The 22,114-nt window shown below is 44.8% G+C and overlaps 1 protein-coding gene across 1 annotated transcript in view; it reads left to right on the forward strand.

The window, feature by feature from the left end:
- The window catches only part of LOC139346614 (protein disulfide-isomerase TMX3-like), a 34,710-nt gene that overhangs the window by 9,476 nt on the left and 3,120 nt on the right, over positions 1 to 22,114 (forward strand). Inside the window, exons 10-15 of the mRNA XM_070985770.1 lie at positions 4,373 to 4,471; positions 8,278 to 8,335; positions 8,520 to 8,573; positions 13,046 to 13,102; positions 16,535 to 16,664; positions 18,167 to 18,235. Of these exons, the coding sequence (XP_070841871.1) occupies positions 4,373 to 4,471; positions 8,278 to 8,335; positions 8,520 to 8,573; positions 13,046 to 13,102; positions 16,535 to 16,664; positions 18,167 to 18,235 (467 nt within the window). The remainder of the gene's footprint in view (positions 1 to 4,372; positions 4,472 to 8,277; positions 8,336 to 8,519; positions 8,574 to 13,045; positions 13,103 to 16,534; positions 16,665 to 18,166; positions 18,236 to 22,114) is intronic.

Raw genomic sequence — 22,114 nt, forward strand, 5'->3', positions numbered from 1 at the left:
CTGTGGGCCTCAGCTGGGAGGCGGAAGCAGAAGGGCAGAGCATCGAGGCACAACGTCAACACGAACGGGCCCCAGTAGTGGCTGTTGGGCAGGTCGGGCACGCGGCTTAGCGCCCGGAGAACGAAGTGCATCTCCGCCGCGGCCGGCGAGGTCGCGTCCGTCTGCTCCACCTGCCCGTTGCGGAAGGGGGGCTTCCTGCGCCAGAATCGCAGCAGGAGGGGCTCGCCGCAGTAGACGCTGATGACAAAAACTCCACACTCTGCAGAGTCCTCCTGGACCTTGATACGGAGGATGCGGTGAATGTCTCGCATTGCCATGGTGACGGTGTATTAAGCTTGTCAAGGACTGAGAAGGTGAGCAGCATGGCAAAATTGTTCCCAGACACTGGCTTTGTGTCCTTCCTCACATGGCGGATTTCTCCTTTCCCTTTCAGGCCTCAGAATGCAGAGAGGAAAAAAAGGCTCTGATTATTGGGTATTGAGGGTGAAAATAGATGAAAGATAATTGGAGTGTAGCTCATTAAGCACTCACCTTCAGTGACAGCAAAAAATACATTTCTCCGCTTGTGCCGGCTCCCTGTTGACCACCTGTGGGCCTCAGCATCTGGTTTCCCTCCAGCTGTGCGGTGCTGTATTGGTCTCACTGACTGGATGTTGGATAAATAAGGCTGAAGCACCTTATGTGACACTGGCTTTGCATGACGTTCTGTCCGAAACTTTTTATCAGAGGTTATTTGGCTGGACTTCTGAGACACATTTGCATCGGTGACCGGTGACGCTGTTTGATGGCCGACTGTGACGTTTATTCAAGTGCGTGCATGCATAACGCACATTTCTATTAGCTGTTTTGTTTTTATCTACTAGCTGCAGCAGTTCCCAGAATATACAAGCAACCTCCAACTCGCCCCCCTGGTATTTATCTTTATATGTATTTTATGAAGATGCAGATTCAGAAAGTACTTATTAGAAATTCTGTGCACGTCCAAGTCTGACTTGTCGTTAAAGAAAAGATGCCACTGAGCAAAGCCACACTATCCCAAATTGGCCTCTTGCTTGGTGCAAAATGATATCAGACGTATTGTTGTTGAGCTTTGATTGGTTTAGTGCACATCACAAATAGCGGCGTCCCCTTTGAAGAGCGCTGTTAAAATATAGTACAGCACAGAGGCTCATACATATTTAATAACTGAAATCCTCAGTTTCACACAGCCGTGCAGGTCTGCGCTGTTATTGTGCTTCAAGAGCTGAACGGTTTTGATCATTGTGTGTGTGCAGTGAAACCTATTGGGCTGGACGTCTGCGCTGTAGGAAGACAGAAAAATGTTTCATGTCCATGTTTTTTAGTCGACACAGTGCGGCTGCAACTAGCTGGTATTTTCAGTATCAGTTAATCAGCAGATTGTTCTCACAATTAATCGTCATCCCAACAGTTTCCCAGAGTCCAGAGTGACGTCTTCACTTTGATTCTTTTGTCCAGAAGCCAAAGACTCTTCATCTGCTATAAGAAATGTAAGAAAAGCAGCATTTTTGAAGCTGGATGTTGACATTTTTGCTTGAAAAATGACTGAAACGATTAATCAATTATGAAAATAGCTACTATTTTTTTTCTTTTCAGCTGACTAATCAATGGCCACAGCCCTATGACACCGCATGCTGATTGCAGATGCTTGTAATGTGCTTTCAAACATGCTTTTGAGTGCTGATACTCATTAGCTGTTGATCAGTTGGTGGTTTATAGTTTGGCCTTGTATGGAAAGGTATGCCAGCTGTCAGGCAGCAGTGTTTGCCTGTGTTTCCTGGGAGCGCTTGAGTGGCTGATTAACAGTCCATGAATGCGATGACACTTAAAAAAAGTGATAACACACTGGTGACACTTTATGGCACTTTATTTTATGAGTTATTTGAATTGGCAAAGACGATGAGGTCAGTGTGGACGACATACCGATGAGAAGTGCAATAACTGGTCCGAAGTGTTTCCCACACATGTAATATCTGCACTGTGTCATTATCTGGCTACGTTGTTGTTGTTGTTGTTGGGAGTTTTTAATTTAAGAGTTATGCCAGACATCTGGATGGAGTAACTCAAGCGGTCCACCACTGTTGAATGGATTTCCATGGAACTTAGTGCAGATATTCTCGGTCCCCAGAGGATGAACTGTGGTAACTGTGATATATTGCACCATCATGAGGTTAAAATTTGAATTTGTCCACTATTTTACACTCCCATCGACCTCAGCTGTACTCTGTGTTCAGTAAATGTTAACATGCTAACAGGCTAAACTAAGATGGTGAACATGATCCATCCAGTGTTTGATAAAACCTTTTGCTAAACACCACAAAATCAGGGGTCACCAATAGGATGCACCCTGTGGGGATCATGACTGTTCGTACGAGATCTTAAAAAAACGTGCAGTAGTTGTTGAGATGTGTCTTTCTTCCATATCAAGCAGCTGATTCTGTAACCAAGCGACACACACTCCCATCCCTCACTGTGGCGCTTTCTTCTGCTTTTTGGCCACTAGCCAAAATATTTTCATCGTTATTCGTTCAGGTTTTCTTTTTCGACACAGTAAGAAGGCGTGACACGTTGTCCTGTCATACCACTGGGCTTCCTCTCGCTGTTAAATACATCGACCTGTGCCGCCCTCTGCGCCACGCCCGCTTTGAATTATCTTTGATGATGTTACCTGCGTCCTCACCCTCTCCGCCGCGCTCTACTTTTCTTTCTACGCCATCTGCATTGCCTTGGAGGTCCTCTGTGCCATTAACCTTCGTCGCTGAGATGTGTCAGAGCTGCCTCCTCCCTCAGCTCAAAACCCTGACACTGGATCACCCTCCCTCCACCCACTGTCTGCTCGTATCCCCCCTCCTGCCCCTCATCTTTCTCTCTCGTCTCCCGCTGTGTGAACTCTGGGCTGACAGGCTCCTGTAGGGCAGTATGGAGATTGGTGAGGTTGGCCCAGGAATAGAGCAGCTCTAATTTGTTTCAAGGTGAAGCGGGATCAGCCGCTGCAGAGGTTCATCAGCCTGTACGATCCCAGTATGGGGCCTTCAGCTCTCTCCGGCTTCTGGGAGAGGAGCGTCAGGCAGATGCATGCTGTCTGTAAAGCCAAAACATCTGTGGAAAGAACTCTCTGGAATATCTACCAGATTGACTGAGTCAGCAGCCGGAACAGCAACAACGCCGCTCTGCCTTTGCACAGCAGCAGCGCTGAAAAGTGGAGCTCGTTGCATTGTCGTTTCGATTCTAATAGTAGTATAAGCTGTGACCTTGGGGTCTTAAAAGCGTGTTCAGGTTTTAACTTGTCATGTTCGCTGTTCTGCTGCCGGCTCCTCTGGGGCCCCGCAGCTTAAGAACCATGTAAAAGTCATCAGTGTTCTTGTAATTGTTGTAATGCTAGCAGAAAGGTCACGATAACTTATTAACATGTCATAATGAGGTCCCAGCTACATTTGACATCAATTATGTGCATCCTGTAACCTCTCTCAGCCGGGGAACGCAGCGTTGTCTAAGCAGCTTCAGTACACCCTGTTTAAACCCTGCAGGGACAGACTCTGTTTGCACGTCGCCTCCAGATGTGAGGGTAAGCAACAACATGTGGTTCACATTCAGGAAGCAATCCTTTATTTTGCTTCGGTTTTGTTTTTTTTTATTTATTTGTTGCACTTTAACATTTTTTTTCCCTTGGCTTAATGCATCTGTTGAATTATGCATATGCTCCAAATGTGTAAAAATCTGCCAAAACTGTGTCCTGAAAATGAGTTTACGTTATGTGTGGAGAATAATTTACACACCAAATGTGTGTTTTTGTTTTTTTTTTGGGGGGGGGGGGGGTAGAAAGGCATGATAGTTTTAAAAATGAGGTCAGCTGAGGCAGTATCCCAGAAAAAAACTGCATCTATTGTTAATGAAAATTACAGCTTTTTAATATTCTTGACAACCGGCTACTCGATAAATAGCAGATGAATCTTTTACAGCGTGCTCGCTGTGGACAATCCAGCCCGAACAAAATGTCCTTTCATTTGTGTCCCGACGACCAAACCGATACCTTTGATTGTTTACCTCTGGATTGATTCCTAATCTGCTCACTGAGTCACAATCCGTCGTGCTGGGTTAGACTCAAAATAGCCTCCCTGACTGCTTAACCCACAGGCAGCCCTCTGTCAAAACAATTTCTGATCATTGTTAAACTGACCTCTGCCTGCGAATGCTCAGCTTGTGTCCCGCTCTTTATTCCCCGGAGAGCACGCAGGTGGCAAACACTGTGATCTTCTTACAATCCAGGCATCAATACGCTGCTCTGCTTTGCTTTTAATACAGACGGGCTGTGTGCTGAATGTCAATGGGCCTCTTTTGTCTCTCTGTGTTGCAGAGTATGAGGATGCGAGTTTGTCATCATGGGTGAACAAGGAGCGCTTCCAAGGATACCTCCAGATTGATGGCTTTACACTGTATGAGCTGGGAGAAACAGGTGGCGTAAAATCTGTCATCCATAATATGTTCTTTACTGCCAAACTGCATTTTAATAATTTTGAGGCAGGTTTTGCCGGGTGTTTATAGACATCACTCTCCAAAATGTATCTAATCATGACTTTTCATTTTAAATAACTAGAAATAACTTGTACAATAGTCATGTGTAATACTAGGGCTGCAACGAACAAGGTTTTTTCAAGATGGCGGCTTCTGACAGTCTGAAACCTGAAAGGTATCAGTTCACTGTCACATAAGACAAAGAAGTGCAGCAGATGTTTGCATATATTTTTATTTTTGAGTCGTTTTCACGCTTATGAAGCCAAGAATGAACACCAGCATATATAATTTATATGTGCACAGCTTCACTCAGCCTGTGCTCTTAATTCTGTTTCACACTAAGGTCGCTTTCACACCAGAGCTATTTGGTCCGCTTTAAACGGACCAGAGTTCGTTTCCTCGGATAGTCCGCTTCGTTTGGGCAGGTGTGAAAGCTCATCCGAACTCTGGTGCGGACCAAACAAGCGAACTCTGGTCCGCCTGAAGACGTGGGTCTCGGTTCGCTTGCAAGTGAACCCTGGTTCAGTTCGAATGCAGTGTGAAAGCTCACCGGACCAAATGTACGTGACCGCTGACATTAGCAGTTGCTAGCTAGCTCAATTGTCTGAACAACAATAACCCATAAATTCACAATTTGGCATATTTAAACAAAATCAAATCACAACTACCAACAGTCACAGTCCTTAAACTCTGAGCTCATATGTTGTCACATGTTAGATTGTCAAAGTTAGAAAAATAACAGAATCAGTCCCTGACAAGCTACCATAGCATTATAGGAACAGTTGCGTTCACTAATGTTGTGGCATTCCCTAAAATAATGTGAACAAGCACAATACAAGACGGCTAGTCCACCCCTGTTTGTAATCTGTGAGGTTACATACCTTGCCCGCCGTCCATGTAGCAACACCAACCCATAGTCTGTCAACAGTCTCCTCAGTCTTCTCCTCCGGTGCCACCTCACTTTTATTCGTGACACTGCGAAATGCTCCATGCCTCGCTGCCTTACCAGGCGGTCATATTGCACCGCCTGCCGAGCCATGTGCATTTGAAACATAAAGAGAAACACCATGCCCAAAACAGCCAACTTCACATGATGCTCCATGTTTACTGTTGCTTTTCCAGGCCGCGAGGGAGGGATTTCCCCTCCTACTTTGTCCAATGGACGAGCGCCTCAACCACGTGATGCTGCTCAGACAGTTCGGTGTGCTTTAGAAATCACAGTGTGAAAGCAGAACCGAAATAAGTGATAAATGCAACAGTGTTGCAGCTTTCAGCTCCCCAGTCGAACCGAGTCCGCTTGGTGTTTCCAAAGCGCGACTCGACTGGTTTTCCACTGTGCGTAACACCTGGTACCTGCTTTCTTTGAGCTGAGCCGATACGAGCAGGTGACGAGAACACGCTGCAGACCACCGATCGGTCGGAGAGGCGCCGCTCGTGTTTAGCAAGAGAGATGATGATGATGGGTGTGATGGTGAGCTGAGCAGAGGAAAAGGTTAGCAGTGAGGTTAGCTAAATGTGATGGGATCTTTTATATCTGGTTCATATCAAGTGTTATGATCACTCAAAGTCAGCTGATCAGTAGGATTTTTTGGAGCAGAAGTTTGAGAAAAACAGGTTTAAAGACAAGGACTCTAAATCAGAACACGACCAGCTACCTCAAACTTCGACATCTCTCTCTGTGTATCTCTTAGCATCTGACTCAGGTGTCAGAATAATGTTTTGATGCGTAGCTCACACAAGACTGGCGTGAAAATGCGCATTAACATGACTTTGTCTTCATGTTACGTGGTTTACTATGATTAGGGTGGCCAGATGTCAAATTGTATAGCGACACTGTCAATAACAATTCGCAACAACGTCACAATTTGCGGGACGAGTGAAAGGTAATGGGAATGTGTGACTGTCCCGCACAAAGCGGGACATCTGGACGCCCTAACCATGATAGATAAACCGTCTTCGTAGGCTATGTAGACCAACAAGTTACTGGTGGATTTAATGCGCCATTCGTTCATTCGTAGGAGATAACGACAAACAGAGTGCCTAATTTAAATAATGATTTTAACATATTAAACAAGCAAAATATAATGAGATATTTTCAGGAATGACAGACAAGATGTAGACAAGATATTTTCACGTTTCTGGAAAAGTGCCAGCACGACATCCAAAGGGTTTTCCTAGATTCCATCACAGTCGAGCCGCACCGTGCAGTGGAAACACAGCATAAAGCCCCTAATATTTAGCATCCCAACCCCCAAATATCCAACCTACCCCATGATGATTCATAATTAAATCAGTGATTTTCCAGCTTGTCAATAGTTCTTGTAAATAAATCAGTGTTAATTGTGTATCAAGGCTGCAATAGAAACGCGTCCCTCTGGATTCAGATGGTGTTGCTCTACTTGCTGAAATGCATACACAGTTTGTCTCCCCACAGAAAAGTGCGTGAGACACAAACTGTGTGTTAAAGGCAGCAAATTGATGCTCTGTGCAGATAAAGCTGCACTTTCTAATATTAGATACAGTATTTTACCTTTTGATGTGCGGTTGACTGGGATCAGTGGTGCCAGACGGAGGGATTTTGCGTACATTTGTTGCTGCTTTCTGTCAGTTTTTGACCCATTTATACCACATTCACTGTTTAGCGTTGGTAGTTCTGAACACAAAAGCGTCTCTAAAGCATCTTAATTGGATAAACCCTGTGTGACTGATTAAAGACGGCATAGTCTGTGGCTCCAGTCCCTTACAATAGCTCAGTCGAGTCTAGATTGAAGTGAATTTGTGAAAACGGTATAAACAGCTTTGTCTCTAAAGGCTTTTCAATCAAGTATCAGGTTTCATGCACTTGGGCTCATTGTGGGATGGTGGAGTCACATTTTAATGCTCTAAAAGCCCCTTTCAAGTCACGCTGACACAAAACTCTGTACCCGGTGTAAGCAAAATCAATGAATAGTGTGGAGATGTCATTTAGATGTATTTATGGGTGAAAACTTACGGGACAGAACGCGGGCGGAGGCGAGGATTAGTAGCCGATGAAAACAAAATCTGTTTGCCAGATTCACAGCGAAACAGTTTTGTTTTCTTTGTGGTGGGCAGGAACATCTGAAGGCTTTTTCTTCAGGGCCGGAGAGTCGCTCGAATGTCTGATACCCACAATACAAAAACAGCCCCTCTGAGAGAGGCTGCAGTGGATGTTTTCCACATCTTAAATCAAAGGACTTTACAGACGCACAGTGAAAGAGCATCACAGTCACACCAAAAGCTAATGAAAAATGTCGCCGTAATGTAACTCATTCCTTTTCATGATGCCAGCCTGCCTTTACATAACCCCAGCCCTGCTGCATAACCGCCATCAGCGACCACCAGGGGGCAGCCTGGCACTCTCGTCCGATCAACGAGGGGTTTCAAGCCTCCAACCATACAAGTCTGAATAACAGACCTTTTAAGTTGTGTAACAGTTTTTTTAAGTAGACCTATTTGTCATGTAGTGGGTTTGGGTTTTGAATGGCACTGAAATAGCTCCTCTGCCAGAAAGTGACCACTTGTTTCCTGTTAAACCAAGTAGAAAGCCTTAGCCAGCTCAGCGTTTGAGTGATGAATGAATAAAGCGCTCTCGGAGCCTCTTTCTTTCTTTTCCCCCGTTGAGAGGTGATTCGTCTCCTCCAGAGCCTCTTATCTGCCCTGCCATTGTCTTCTCACCCTCTTTTTGTGTGTGTGATTGTGATTTGTAATCCCTGTCTGCCACCTCAGGCAAATTGGTGGCGATTGCAGTCATCGATGAGAAGGACCCCACAGAGGAGAGTGGCAGGTACAGAAAGCACTGAAATGAAAAAGCACGGCTCTGTATAAACGACTGCTATTACTACAATAGTTAAGTCAAATACAGATAAGACTTGCTGTTATTGTTTGGATCGTCCCTCAAATTTCAGGCATCGGCTGGAAAAAAAAGGTTAGACCTCGACTTATTTCACTCTCTTCTCATTTGCTTTTAGATTAAAGACCTTGATTCAGAGGGTGGCGAAGGAATACAGAGAACATTTTAACAGGTAAGGCACGGATACAAGATGAGGTGAAAGATGAACATCCAATTTATACATTTATTCTAGGATGGTGCTCTCATCAGGGAGTGCCGCCTGTCTGTTCGCATGCAAGTTTATGCCTTTGTCGGGCCACGTCGGCTTTCGTTGAGGTTCAGTAGAAAGGTAATTATGCAAAATGTCAGCTTCCAAATATAGGTGTTCTTTTCAGCTGTCAGTCAAATGCTCCGCTCGGTTTGTATTAATGCGCACGCTTCTGTTTTCTCCAGCTCCAATTGTGCAATAACAACTGGAAATGGGATGTTTATGTTACGTTTGGCCGTGTTCGACCTGCTCTGTTACTGGTGAGGAACCAATTAAACAAGGCACAGAATACAAGAAGGAAATGCACTCAACGTCTAGAACTGTATGATTGCTGTCAGCAGGAAGCAGTGCTGGATTATTACTGAGTACATTTACTCAAGTACTGTGCAGTAGTATTTCCAGTTTATGATACACACTACAACTTTTCACTCCACTGCATTCGTCAGGTTACTTTTCAGAGTACAATTTTTCCGACATTGCATTCAAAATCTTACCTTAGTAGAAGTAATATCAGCAAAATGTACACTGAAGTACTCATTCTGCAGTGAAACGCTCCCTGTCAGTGTTTTACTGTTATATCTGATGCTTGTGTATTAATATTACTGCTGCATTAATGCACATGTTGCATTTAAAGTTGTGCTCATTTAAACTATTTCATTCACCGCCTGCTAGTTTCATGTACAGCAAAGCTTCATTCTCTATGAGATCGCCATAAATGTGCAGCGTCACCGTCCTGTGAGAACCACAAAAACCTCCTAATGTGATGATTTTTAATTTTTCTCATAAACTGAAGGATTAAGTCTTTATGAGCTGAGAAAATTCTCCTCCTCCTTCAGCTGAATAAACTCTTTAAAAAGCCTCTCGGATTAGCTGGAAAGTGCGTCGTCACAAAGCAGAAAACAGGCTGTTTTCCTGAGCTCGTGAAACTTTTTAGAGATCTGTGGTTCTCATAGGATGGCGGCACCGCAAACATTATAGAATATGATGCATCGATGTAGATTAAAGTAGCCAACAGTGAATAAAGTCGTTAAAATGAGCCCGACCTTAAAGCTGTGCAGCAGCAAAACGCAACATACACGTTAATGCAGCTGTAATGTTAATGCAAAAACATCAGATGTAGTAGTTTAATACTGTCAGGGAGCATTTTACTGGTCAGCAAGTACTTTAAGGACTATGAGTACATTACTTGAAGGTTTTGAATGCAGGATTTCTACTTGTAGTGAAGTATTTTTACGTTGTGTATCAATACTTTTACTTCAGTAAAGGTCACCACGATGGTGGGCAGTAAAGGTTAATGGTGTGAAAAGGAGATGATGCAACAACACACACGCCCAGATGTTAAACACGCTGACATGAAGCTCTCGTGTGTGTGCAGCGTGGTGGGTTAGTGAGAAGGGGAGGAAGGTCATCCTTCAGCTGGAGGACCCAGGTCAAAGCGAACAGGCGCTCCGCTGAGGTGGCTTGAATTCAAATCAGCTCCAAGGTCGCCATCCTCTAGTCGACCTTTATCTCTGATCACTGGCGGCAGGGCGGCAGGCGACAAGAGGGTTTCCTCAAAAGGATAAATTTAACAAAAAAAAACAAAAGGAGCAGATTTCCATCATTATGTTGAGCTTAAGTTCCTTACTGCGCTCCATCATTGACCATATTGCTTCATTGCATAGATCTCTGCTTTTGAATGAAGAGGTGCACCTCAAACCGCCGTGATCAAAGTGTTTCTCCCTCCCCATGCACTCCCATTAGGACTGATTGAATTACACAGATCCCTATCATCAATTAGACTCCTATCTGCCACGCTACCCATGCTGCTGCCTTTTTTTTTGAAGACTTCAGAGTTTGAGATCCCCACTGAGATCAGAGCTGCCTGCAGTGTTCTGACACACCTAAACGGTGCTTGTAATTGCAAGTCGCGGGCTCGAGTGTCGCCCCCGGTGGTGGGCGGAGGCAGCGCACGACAGATCGCATGCGATGAGTGATGTTTGAGCGAGCCGACGCTGTTTGTAATAAATGTGCATGTAAATCCAAGATTTACATACACAGAACAGTGTATGTAAATCTTGGATGTAAGAGGGAGCTAGTGTGTGTGTGTGTGTGTGTGTGTGTGTGTGTGTGTGTGTGTGTGTGTGTGTGTGTGTTTGTGTGTGTGAGAGAGAGAGAGGTGGGGGGGCAGGGGGAGGCACCTACTTACATGTGTGCTAATTGCACTTGTGGGAAAGTCTGATTTTTTCAGTTAGTGGGAGTGTATTGGGCTGAAACTCTGCACCCGTCATTATTATCTTGGCTTTTATGTGCCAGCTGCTGCACAGAAGGTTGGTGCAACAAGACGAGGCAAGCAGCCTCGTCACAACGCGTTTCCTCACACTCCTGTGAATCCAAACTTTCCATCTGTAAGTGGCACTTGGACCATCCAGGTTTCAGATGGTACTTACCTGTTGAAGCATTTTTAACCTTTCAGAACACCTTTAAGCTGCACCATGAATATTTATATTTATGTTTACGGCTGAAAAATTGTGAACCCGCAGAGAATTCCCTCTCGATTCTGCAGTTCCCCCTCAGCTCTGCTGTGCTTTATAGCGTCTTTAGCTCGTTGTTTTGGTTTTGTGGTCCGCAGTTTTACTGTTTCACTTCAGTCCCACTGCTCAACGTTTCCAGACACAGCAGGCAGCTGTTTTCAGCAAAAAAAAAAAAGCCCTCATAAACCCCCTGAACGCTTCCTGACCGGCACCGAACCACAGACACACTTAGCAACTAGCTGGCGAACATAGTGGAGCGTTTAGCAGCTAAGGAGCTAGATGCTAAACAGAGGTAACGCAATGCTAACGTAGAGAAGCTGTTTGCTAACACTGCATTTACAGCTTGTTTTGCTGCATCCAGCGGCCAAAATCAACCAATTAATACAAATATAAGAATAAATTAAAGGGACTGTGAATTTGAAAATTGCAAACTTTGACGCCCCCCAGTGGTCATATTTAAAAATGTTTCCACAGAGCAATGCAATGCAGGCTTAAGTGGGCTCATTTTTCAACAAAATGCTGTTTGAATGATTTGAAACAGGCTGAAATCACATAAAACATCACAGAGGGTTGCTTTAAGTTTGGTTAATATTAATGTTGCATGTGTGATTTAAATCCTGTCCAGAGCGCTTATGTGGGGGATTTTTCTTCCCGCACTCTAATGTTTATCAAAGCTCCAAAAACTTGCTGTTTTTATACGATCAGTGTTCAATAATTAATTCCTTCGAAGGCCTGCTGGTGAATTTCCTGTGGAATATTCGTGTCTATTACAAACCACCTTCTATGGCTGCAATGCCGTCCGCCTCCGCACCCCCTTTCCCTGGAATTTCAACTCTGGTGAAATCTGTCCCCGCAATGAGAAGCACATGACATGACCAATAACGTCAACAAATATCTGCTTTCAGTTTCGCTAAATTAATATGTGAGACACATTTCCAGAGGGAGCGTTTTAGTAAACAGCCAAAAATCTCCACCTGTCACGGAAAATCTGAATGTTTTAAGCAGAAAAAAGCCTCGTGAAGTCTTTGCTCCTTGCCTCCTCTCGCATGTGCAAGTTTCTCGGTTCATTTCTCGCCCCTCTTGGCCGGTCCGCTCGGCGGTCTGGCCAAGAAGTGTCAGAGGGAGTGGGAGGATGGACATACACAGGAAACAGACCTGTAAATATTAAATGATTGAGTGGGCGAAGTAAATTTCCGCGTCGCGTCTTGTGTCCTGATCGGTCCTGGACGTCCTCGCAGTGCTGCAGCTTTCAGAGCGAAAGTCACACGCTGATTTTTGATGAGCTTTATTCCCAGTCTGACCCACTATTGTCAGTGAGATTATCTCCAACACAGACTGATTTTATATCGCGTCCACTGGATTTATTATATAGTGCAGTCTCTTCATAATCATGTCATTGGCATAAGCGCAGGCAGTATTGTGTTGCACCCAGGGGACGACCGTGCCAGATGTAGCCATGATTCAGTATGAATATAATATATATGTAGAGGCTCCCGTAATCAGTCATTCAGCGGAAGTCACTCGCCTCCCTGGACTTCTCCCTCCCGTAGTCTACCCACAATACACTGCTCAGACACAGCGCAGCACAATGAGATACAAATTGAATTCCTCCTCCTGCCTTATCGTTCAGATAAATCACCTGAGTCCTTTCTGTGTTGGGAGAGACGAGGAGAAACGTGAGACGGCACAGGACGGGGCTTTGTGGATATTTTATTTTCCTGCCGTGACACAAAAAAAGCGAGAAGCGAGAATGCGCGATTCCATTCAATGTGGTTTCACATTTGTGCACTGAGAGAGGAGAAAAGGCCCGTGTCCCTCTATTGTATGTTGTTTTTGATGCACTGTTTCACTTTCTCATGCCACTGATTTGTCTTGCATCCCCAGAGACTTCCAGTTCGGCCACATGGACGGGAACGACTACATTAACAGCCTCATTATGGGGTGAGTGTCTGGCATCCGGCTTGCCTCTCTCTCTTCTTATGTCATCCTACTCTTTCTCTACCTCATATTACCTCCTGTCAGCTACTTAACCAGGTTTGAACTGACTTGTAATGCCAGCCTCTGCCATGAAAGACGCTCTCTCGCGGCGAAGTCAGTTACACAGACGGACTGTCATTTCTTTTTTTAGCGCTCTCTGCAATTTCATGCAAAAAAGAAAAAAGACAGCACAGAAGCTCCTGCAAATCTGCTTGCGCAAGGGCAGGATAGTAGGAGGAATATATGGAGGAATTTACGGATAAGGCTATGCATGGATTATATCTGTTGCGGTCATGTGTTTTAATAGCTTGTCAAAGAGCAGAGCTAATGAGGCGGAGAGCGCCGCCGCAGTAGCTTTGCGCCCCGGCCGAGGCCGATTGTTAGTGCTTCCTGCTCGGAGAGGCCGTGCAACTGACATCCCACACTTTTAATTAGACAGAGCCCCACTAGTGTTACAGCCCAGCGTGGTTGTAGCAGTTGGCGTGTCTGTTTTGTGTCTACTAACGCACAATATCTAATTATGTGTCTTGTATAGTGTTGCGTGTGTGCTTGTGTGAGAATCTGCAAGCGTAAAAGACCACTACAGGATGTTCTTTTAATTCGAGCATGCTATTGTTTGTGCGAGGGAGATTATAGCAGACATGGTCCCCTAAGTCCTGTGTAATTAAAAGTGTGTCAGTGAGTACAGTAGAAGTCGTTTTGGAAATATGACTGCGTTCAACAGACTCCCGGTGCACGGCTGAAATTAGACAGGCAGTGTTTATATTTAAGGATAAAAGAGGTGATTAGCCTTCTTAATTTTGTATGAGTACATACAATATGTATTTCGCTGGGTTTAACAGGACTGAATTTGGCCGCTGTAGAACAGGATTAATTGCCCTCCTTTGAGGAATGAAATCCTGGCCTGTCAATGTCCACTAATTCTCTCCCTTAGGAGAGCCATGGAAATAAATCTGATGGCTTTTTATCCCTCTTTCTGTCATCACAGCGATTACTGTGTTCTGGCAGCGGTCTGTCTGGCGTAAGGCTGCCCCTGCTTTCACCAGAGGCACATAGACACACTCGTGAACGCACACATACAACATGAGCACCAGCCTAAGCCCGAGGCTGTCGCTGCCTCTGTTTAAACGTGGGATTATGGCCGTATGGAATGCAGTGTGGGCTGTGAAAAACTTGAAAGGGATGTGAGGTGATTGAAAAGTGTGATGTGACCATAGGAGGTGAATTTGCAGGCTACACATTGCTTTTGTGGAACCTCTAATAAATGTATCGTGGTAATGGTATTCAGTCTCATGCTCACGGTTGATTTCTGTTAACTTCCATGATTCTGTTGTTTTTAATGAACATGCAGGTTTGATGTCCCCATGCATGCAGAATATATGTTTCCTGGACACACTCTGAAAATCATTATCATAATTTGCAAATACATTTTTGATTAAGTCCTCTTGATTCATAAAATGCCTCTGGTAACATCAACAACAACAACAACATTTGCAGAAGCAAAACAAGTGGAAGTTTTACTTTGGTTTTCGTACTGAGAATTAGATGAAAACATCAGCACCGCTGCATTATAGTATGGAGCTAAAGCCATGCAGTTAGCCTATATCAGCTTAGCTTAGCATGTTCTCCAAGACCTTGTCACCACCTAACTTCCCATAAAAACACAAATTATCAGTTCTTATTTCTATTTGTTTACACAAAGGGATACGAGACGTTCACTGGGGTTTACAGATGCTTGTATGCACATTTCTAACTTTGGACAGAGTGAGGCTAGCCGCTTTTCCCTGCCTACACTCTTTACGCTAGCACAGGCTAACAGGCTAACAGCCTCCTGGCTCTAGCTCCATAGTTGACATTAGAGTGGTCTCAACCTTCCCGTCTAAGTCTTGACAAGAAAGCAAATAAGAATATTTCACAAAACACTGAAGTATGTAATGCTAATTCTAACCTCGGCTAACACTCCTGTAGTTTTAGCTCTATAACTAAACCAAAGCAGTGGGTTGCACCAGCTACGCGGAAGGTCAAACTTAGCTTAGCTTAAACGTTGTTTCTAGCTTAAGGCCGAGTTTACACACTACTAACGTTTTAAAGGCTGCACCAGCTGAAGCACTTCCAACACGGGCATCAGTTACAACTTAAATCTTATCATAAGTTAGCATTTGCTATTACGCAGCAAAGTGCTAATAGTGCTTATGTATAGCTGGCGCAACGGGCCATAAGTGTGAGATTGGTGTTGATTTTCTCATCTAATGTTGTGCAAGAAAGTGGGTGCATCTGCTAAAACGTCAAACTGTTCCTTTCATAGTCAAAATAAACATGGATGAAATTCCTGTAAAAAAACTGAAATAATTAGCTCTAGTTATGTGGAACCTGCTTTTGGCAGCGGTGAGGAAATGACTGAAACGTGTGCTTTCTGCCAGCTCTAATTCTATGGAGTACAGTATGTGACCCCTCATTACGGGCGGCAAACCCCCAGTAGTCTCTGCTCACAGAGGTGAATAAGCTAATCCATATTTATTTTAAATGGGTGCCATCTGTTGGAGTAGCCTGGATGTCAGATGGGATATGCATTCATAGTGTACGTGCATGTGTGTGTGTGAATGCAGATCTCAGCTGGACAGAGTGGGGAGGCGTTGATGGCTCTCCTGCACGGGTGTGTGTGTTTACACTCCTGATTTCAGCTGGGTGGTGGCCTGGGACAGAGATGGATAAGCGTGCGTGCGTGCGTGTGAAATTTGTTGCCGGGTTGAGCAACACTGCGGGAACGTGGCAGCGCTGTGATGGACTGTGTCTGTGTGTGTGAGCTCGCACACCTTATCTAAGGCGTGTTTGTGTGAGACGCGTGAAAGAGGGATTGCTCGTTGAGATGACCTTGTTCGTTATCTCACTGGGCTTTGGAATCCCATCTTCTGATTTGTCCAAACAAGTGGACGTCAGAGAGTTTGTGTGTCTCTGTCTCTGCTCGGCTTCCTTGTGTAGGTTTTGTATATGTCTCAGCGTGGATGCAGAGCTGCTTCCTTCTGGACTCCCTGCGATTCACTTGTCAGCTGTAATTTGTAAAGGTCCCTTTAACTGTGACCGGCAGAGTCCCATAAAGCCCCAGAGTTGCACGCTGTTTGCATAAAAGATAGAAGAAACGCCACTCTGAGGAAAAAAAAAGCGATGCAGGCTGGCCTATTTGAGACAAAAAATCCTCTCTTTGAAAGAACGCCCATGGGAAAAGTTAGGTTGCTGTGAGTACAAAGGGTTTGTTTATCCCGCTATTGTATTCTCTTTGTTACAATTTGTTCTCCACGAAAACCACAATTTACTCCCATGTAATGATGCACTTTGATAATGGCAGCCCAAGGTGGCGAGGTTAAGATGACTAAAAGCTGTGTTTCTTGTTTTTCTCAGCGAGGTGACGGTGCCCTCCGTTATCATCCTTAACACATCCAACGAGCAGTACTTCCTGCCCAGTGAGCCGATTGAGACCATGGAGCAGCTGGTCCAATTCATCAACGGTGTTTTGAACGGTTCTGCACAGGTCCAAATCTTCTCCTCCTCCCCTCCTCCTCTCCTGCTTTCTGTTTATGCATTCCACTCAGTATACCCCCCCCCCCGCCTGTTCCCCTTGTGTTGTACCATTGTAATCACACCAGTAGTCTTCATTAATCAAGCGTGTTGCCTTGCATTTTAAGTCCCCCCTGGAAAATATTTTCACCAGATGAGGTATTTCTGCAATCTCCGTTTGCATGTTTAGATTTCATATTGCTGTCCCGTCTGAATAGATTATCTACAATAATACTGTCTCCTAAGTCAAACACTGAAATTACTACATGGACTGTGTATTGTAGTGTGTACACTAATCTGGAAAAGAAATGTCATTGCTGTCCAGTATTACACTGAAGTCACCAGATGTATGAAACCATAAGCCAAACAGCCAGAGTTCCCATCCTTTTTTCCAAGAAAGGTCTGGGCTATTTTTTGCTTGGCAAAACAAACCACCTCCCACCAAATAAACAGCAACAGAAACCTCCGTGTTTCTTCAGTCCGGCTGCTGCCAGAGTCTGGACGGTTTCAGCCTTTCGCGTCATGCTGCTTATGAATGCCATGAGGTGCCTCGTGGGCCAGCCAAGGCTGGCTTGTGCTTCAGGTACAGATGCACAGAATAATGTGAGCTGAATGCATTCAATTAAGTGTAAAATTACTCAATAATGACAGTAGATAGTGTTTAAAATCCAAGGAGTTATTTTTCTTTTTCTTGGAGAGATGATTTTTTCCCCACGCCTGACTGAAATTCTTGAATTTTCCATAAGTAGCATGAAAAGCACGAACACGAAGGTCCACAGACGGCGTGTTTAGCCTTGCATGAAGCATGAAGCAGCCAGAGGAGGACACAGTTGGCAGGCTGTGGCATCTCTCTAGCAAGTTTTCAGGGAATAGATACAGTTATTTAAGCATATCTCCGCTCACTGCTCTCGTTTTAAGTCCTCTCTCGTCTGCCCTTTCGCAATTAAGAAAGAGCGACTCCGGCAGCTCCGTCTGAAAACGTTTGTGAAAACTTCTCAAAGTACTTACGCAGTCCTCGCACGGCACAAGCCTGTGCAACAGCTGCTTCCACACAGATCATCTCATTCCCAGCAGCTCATTCACAGAAGTCCTGCATAGTCAGAGCTCACTAATTGGCCATCCTGATGAATTAGCGTCGGGGCAGATCACTCAGTGGCTGCCCAGGTGCTGCCAGTAAATGAGCTCAGGCAGAGTAGAACCGCTGGACAGCGAACAAACGACAGACACAGCAGATCATTTTGTGCACAGAAGCGGTTAATTAAACAGTACTTTAAATGTACTGGGATGTACCGACCATATGACTGGAAACCTGACACTTGGATAAACCTGTGTGCATGCTGCGAGAGCAGTTTGAGACTTTTCTCACCGATGTGTTGATGATTCTTTTGTTATTTCGGAACTGTGACCGAGTAATTACATCGAATTGTGCTGAATATAAAACTGCCGGAGACTAGACGCTCCTCTGTCTCCCTGCAGGCATACGGAGGTGATGGCGTCATTCAGAAGATCAAACGTGTGGCCTTTGATGCCAGATCCACCGTTATGGTAAGTTGCTGTGAGTTCATTCTGGGCTGCTACATGTCGACGCTCAGAGAATATTTATGAGAAGCACAATGTTGTTCCAGTTCAGTGTGCTCAAAAAGTATGTCTATGTATATGTATTCATCATGAAATTGATTTAGTTTTTTGTTCACTGTGCACCTCAGCTAGTGGACATTTACTGTAGCTTTAATTAAACCTACATTAATGGATTTCTTGGGCCTCTTGGGAGCAACACAACAAGCTAACTGATAAAGCTCACACGACAAACTTGTTGGCATATAGCAGACACGTAGCAACATTAGCATAAATATGGCAGCTTGTGAATGCAGCTTCAAGATTCACACTCCTTTGAGCTGTTTTGGTCTCCACTAGGTTACAACTAACATTTTTTTAGCTGCTAAATGTCCATCCACCACGCGGTGCTGTAAAGGTAACGTACAGATACTAAACCAAAATATTAAAATTGCGGCCTGTAAACCAAAACATGAGCTGAAAGATGCTAAAACACTCTTGTAATTCATCTGGCCGACCCTTTTCACATATTATATAGTTATTTGACACATTGTTGATCTAAAAATATTGTTTAGTGCCACGTTAAGTTTATTTTAAATGAGTTTCAGTCTAATATTATTTTTTTGATTCACTGCAGTGACCTTCTACCAAACCTCTGTTTCAGCCTCGGCCTTTCTTTATCTCTACATTAATAATTACGATCCTGCCGAACACCTTGTGCTTGTTGATATGCATCACGCCGCGCCTCACCTCGGCCGCGTTCGCCGGTTTATGGTAAATGTCGTATACATGCAGCGCTGAAAAACAAATGCTCGGGCTCCCTGCTCTTTCCCTCTGGGAGAAAAACAACATCCAGAGGACAACACTTGGAGTACAACTGAGAATATGCAATGCAGGCTGTAAACACAGAGTGGGGAAAGGGAAATGGGCAACGGAGCAGGAGGAGGTGGAGTGATTAGGGAGGAGAGGAGGTCAGGAGGCTGAACTTGCCTCTCCTCCCACTTTTACTCTAAGTAGTCGGTTCTTTTGGGAGGACTGGGGTTTATTTTACGGAGGGTGTGATAAGAATGTAAATACAGCTGTGTTGTCATGCTCCCCATTCGGCACAGTTGCACTGCTGAGCTTAACGCTGTCTTTAGCCGTGTCCTGAAAGCGATGCCGAGAACTCCTGAGGGCAAATTATAGATTTTATTCAGGAAAATTAAATAGGAAGGTGTTGTGTTGTGTTGTGACTTCTGGAGCTCAACCTTGAGGTACAAAAACAGGCTCGTAAAGGTTTTTTTAGATGTCAGACCAGGTTTGAGAAAAACAAAAAAAAGACCTTTCAGAAATGTGTAAAGCTTTTAACACAAACACAGCATCGCATTTCTTCAGGCTGTGCAGGGCTGCATCTGTTTCTAATTAGCAAACGCTTAGCGCAAAATTAAGAACCCATGTGCGAAGGGCTCGTCTTACACCTGTAAGAGAAAGCAAATCTCTCCTTGCTCCCCTAAATTTCGCAAGCTGCAAGCGCCGCCGCGGCTAGTGTCGCTCTCAGTGACACGATATGATGCAAGGCAGATAGGCAGCAGCCGTCACCTCGCCTCCCAGGGAGCGAAATCTAAATGCACGTCTGACAGGAGCATGAGGAAGCAGCCACATTAGGCTCAATGACTCATAGCCAGCTGTGTTAGCATAGCGCACCCCATCTCTACCTCATCTAGCATCACACAGCACCGGCAATTACCATCCCTCTTGCGGTGGCAATGACTGGAGGCGATGTGAATATTTCTCTTCTTCTCAGCTCAGCGGCTGACACAAGATGTGACCGAATGCTCGCTCCTAGGTACATTGTCTCTGATGTATCCTGTTATATTAAGGCCAAATGACTCATTTGTCACTGATATCATTTAAAGAAGAAGTTGTGAAGTTGTCCTTCAGTGACTCGGGTACGGCTGCGCCCTCAGGAGATGAGGAGTCGCGGGAGTGGAGTTGTAGATGTTTAATTTTCTGTGCAGGCGCAGGACATGGATGTGAATGATGTGCTTTTAGTGTGTGGAGGGAGCAGACTGCAGAGGAAGCTGTTGGTGTCGCACGTTTACTGAAGGCCTCTACATTCAATCTGCGATCTACAGGTGGTGAATAAAGACAGACAAAAGGAGAAGAAGTAGAAACGTGTAGCTTAGTGGAGCGTTGAAAGAAAAAGATGTCGTTGTGATTCACTCTCCAAAAACATGACAGCGTGTGTGCGCATGCAACCTTTGCACAAATGTGTTTGGGTTTGCGGTTATGGGATTGCAGGCGAGGCAGACAGAAACAGCAGCGTGTGTGTGTGTGTGTGTGTGTGCGCAGAAAATATCTTCAGACAGACTGCTGTATAAAGGTGGACCTTTGCTTGTGTTTGAAGTTCCACATTTCTTTATTTACGTCAGTTCAAACTGCACAACGTTAAAAGCAGAAGAGGCCCAGAGGACTGGAGATAAAAGGCTGCGACGCGCCAACCTGGTCGCCAGCGTAAAACAAAACAAGATAAGATGGAATACAAACAGTATAACATAATACAGACATCCTAAAATTACATGACAGAAATTTAATTAACTCTAAAATATTAAAGCCTGCGCGAGTTTCCGCTGATGATTTGTGACCTGTCTTCTAAACGCGCTCTCCAAGCTTAATGGTGGAATGCAAATGAATGAATAAATGAATGAATAAGAACGCAGCACCGCCGATAAAAACATAAAAGCACGACTGCGATGGTTCCCGCAAATATTTTTGGAAGGGCCCTCTGAATGGGATTTTGAATTGGCTCTGAGGCTGTGAGGCTCTTTGATTCTGTAGACGCTTGAGAGAGATGTAACCGTTGTATTAAGGATCCTCACTGCACAGCTGAGTTGTACTGAAGAGAGAAATGAAAGAGATCAGCTGTTAGTGTGGTTGTTTTTTATGTGTGAACTGAAGAGATGAGGTCAGAGCCAGATTAACATGTTTGAGAGGGGGCAAAAAATGAGCCTCTGGCTCCTTTTGAACCCCACTTCCTCCCACTGTCTCTGCCTTAATTTGCCTTAAGCGCCACATCGTCAGCACTTCACATGGTCCCAGACCCAAACCAGTCGTCTGAGACGCTCCCCCCCCGCTCCGGTTTGTGGCAGCCTGTTACTCAAGTGCCAACTTGTTGCACGTCTGGGGTCACTTTCAGCTGCTCTGAGCAGTTAGCTGACGCTTTTCCTTAATGATCAAAGCCTAAATACAGATGCATGAGTCGCCTGTGCTTCTCTGAAGTGACTGACAACCCGTGCAGCGACCACATCTATGCTTTTGTGGCCATTTTTATGACAGCCTTTTTCATGGATGTATGTGAGACCCCAGATCACCCCGAGATCAACACCAGACATGTGCACTTTGAATTGATAAAAAATGTATTAGAACTATATTTTGATGCAGGGAGGCTCTGTAAGACTGGTCCTCAACATTATGGAGCAACGTACTACCAGCAGAAGATGCAGCGATGCGGAATCGTACCCCGGGGTGCATCAGTGCACCGTAACGTGACTGTTGGGTGTGTTTATAGGTGCAACAGAGCACGTGGGCCTCTTAATGTGTACATGCCCTTATCTCTTCAGTGTATACACTTAATGGTTCTTACTGCCAAGCAATTAGTCAAATGATCTCAAACCAATTAGCGCACCGTGAACCTGATGTCTGGGGCTCGCTGGGTAGTTGTGAACTTTGCCCGTGTGGTAGTTCAGACAAGAAACAGAGAGGTTTAGGAAGGGTTTGTGGGTAGAGGGAAGCGTTTTCTACCTGTTTACAGACCTGCTTGTAAAGTGAGGGCTTGTTCTCGTAGCGGTTCAAGTAAACAAGATTGAATTTGATCTGCAAAATGCTTATTTG

This window comes from Chaetodon trifascialis, chromosome 18 (genome assembly GCF_039877785.1).
Source record: "Chaetodon trifascialis isolate fChaTrf1 chromosome 18, fChaTrf1.hap1, whole genome shotgun sequence".
Lineage (NCBI taxonomy): Eukaryota > Metazoa > Chordata > Actinopteri > Chaetodontiformes > Chaetodontidae > Chaetodon > Chaetodon trifascialis.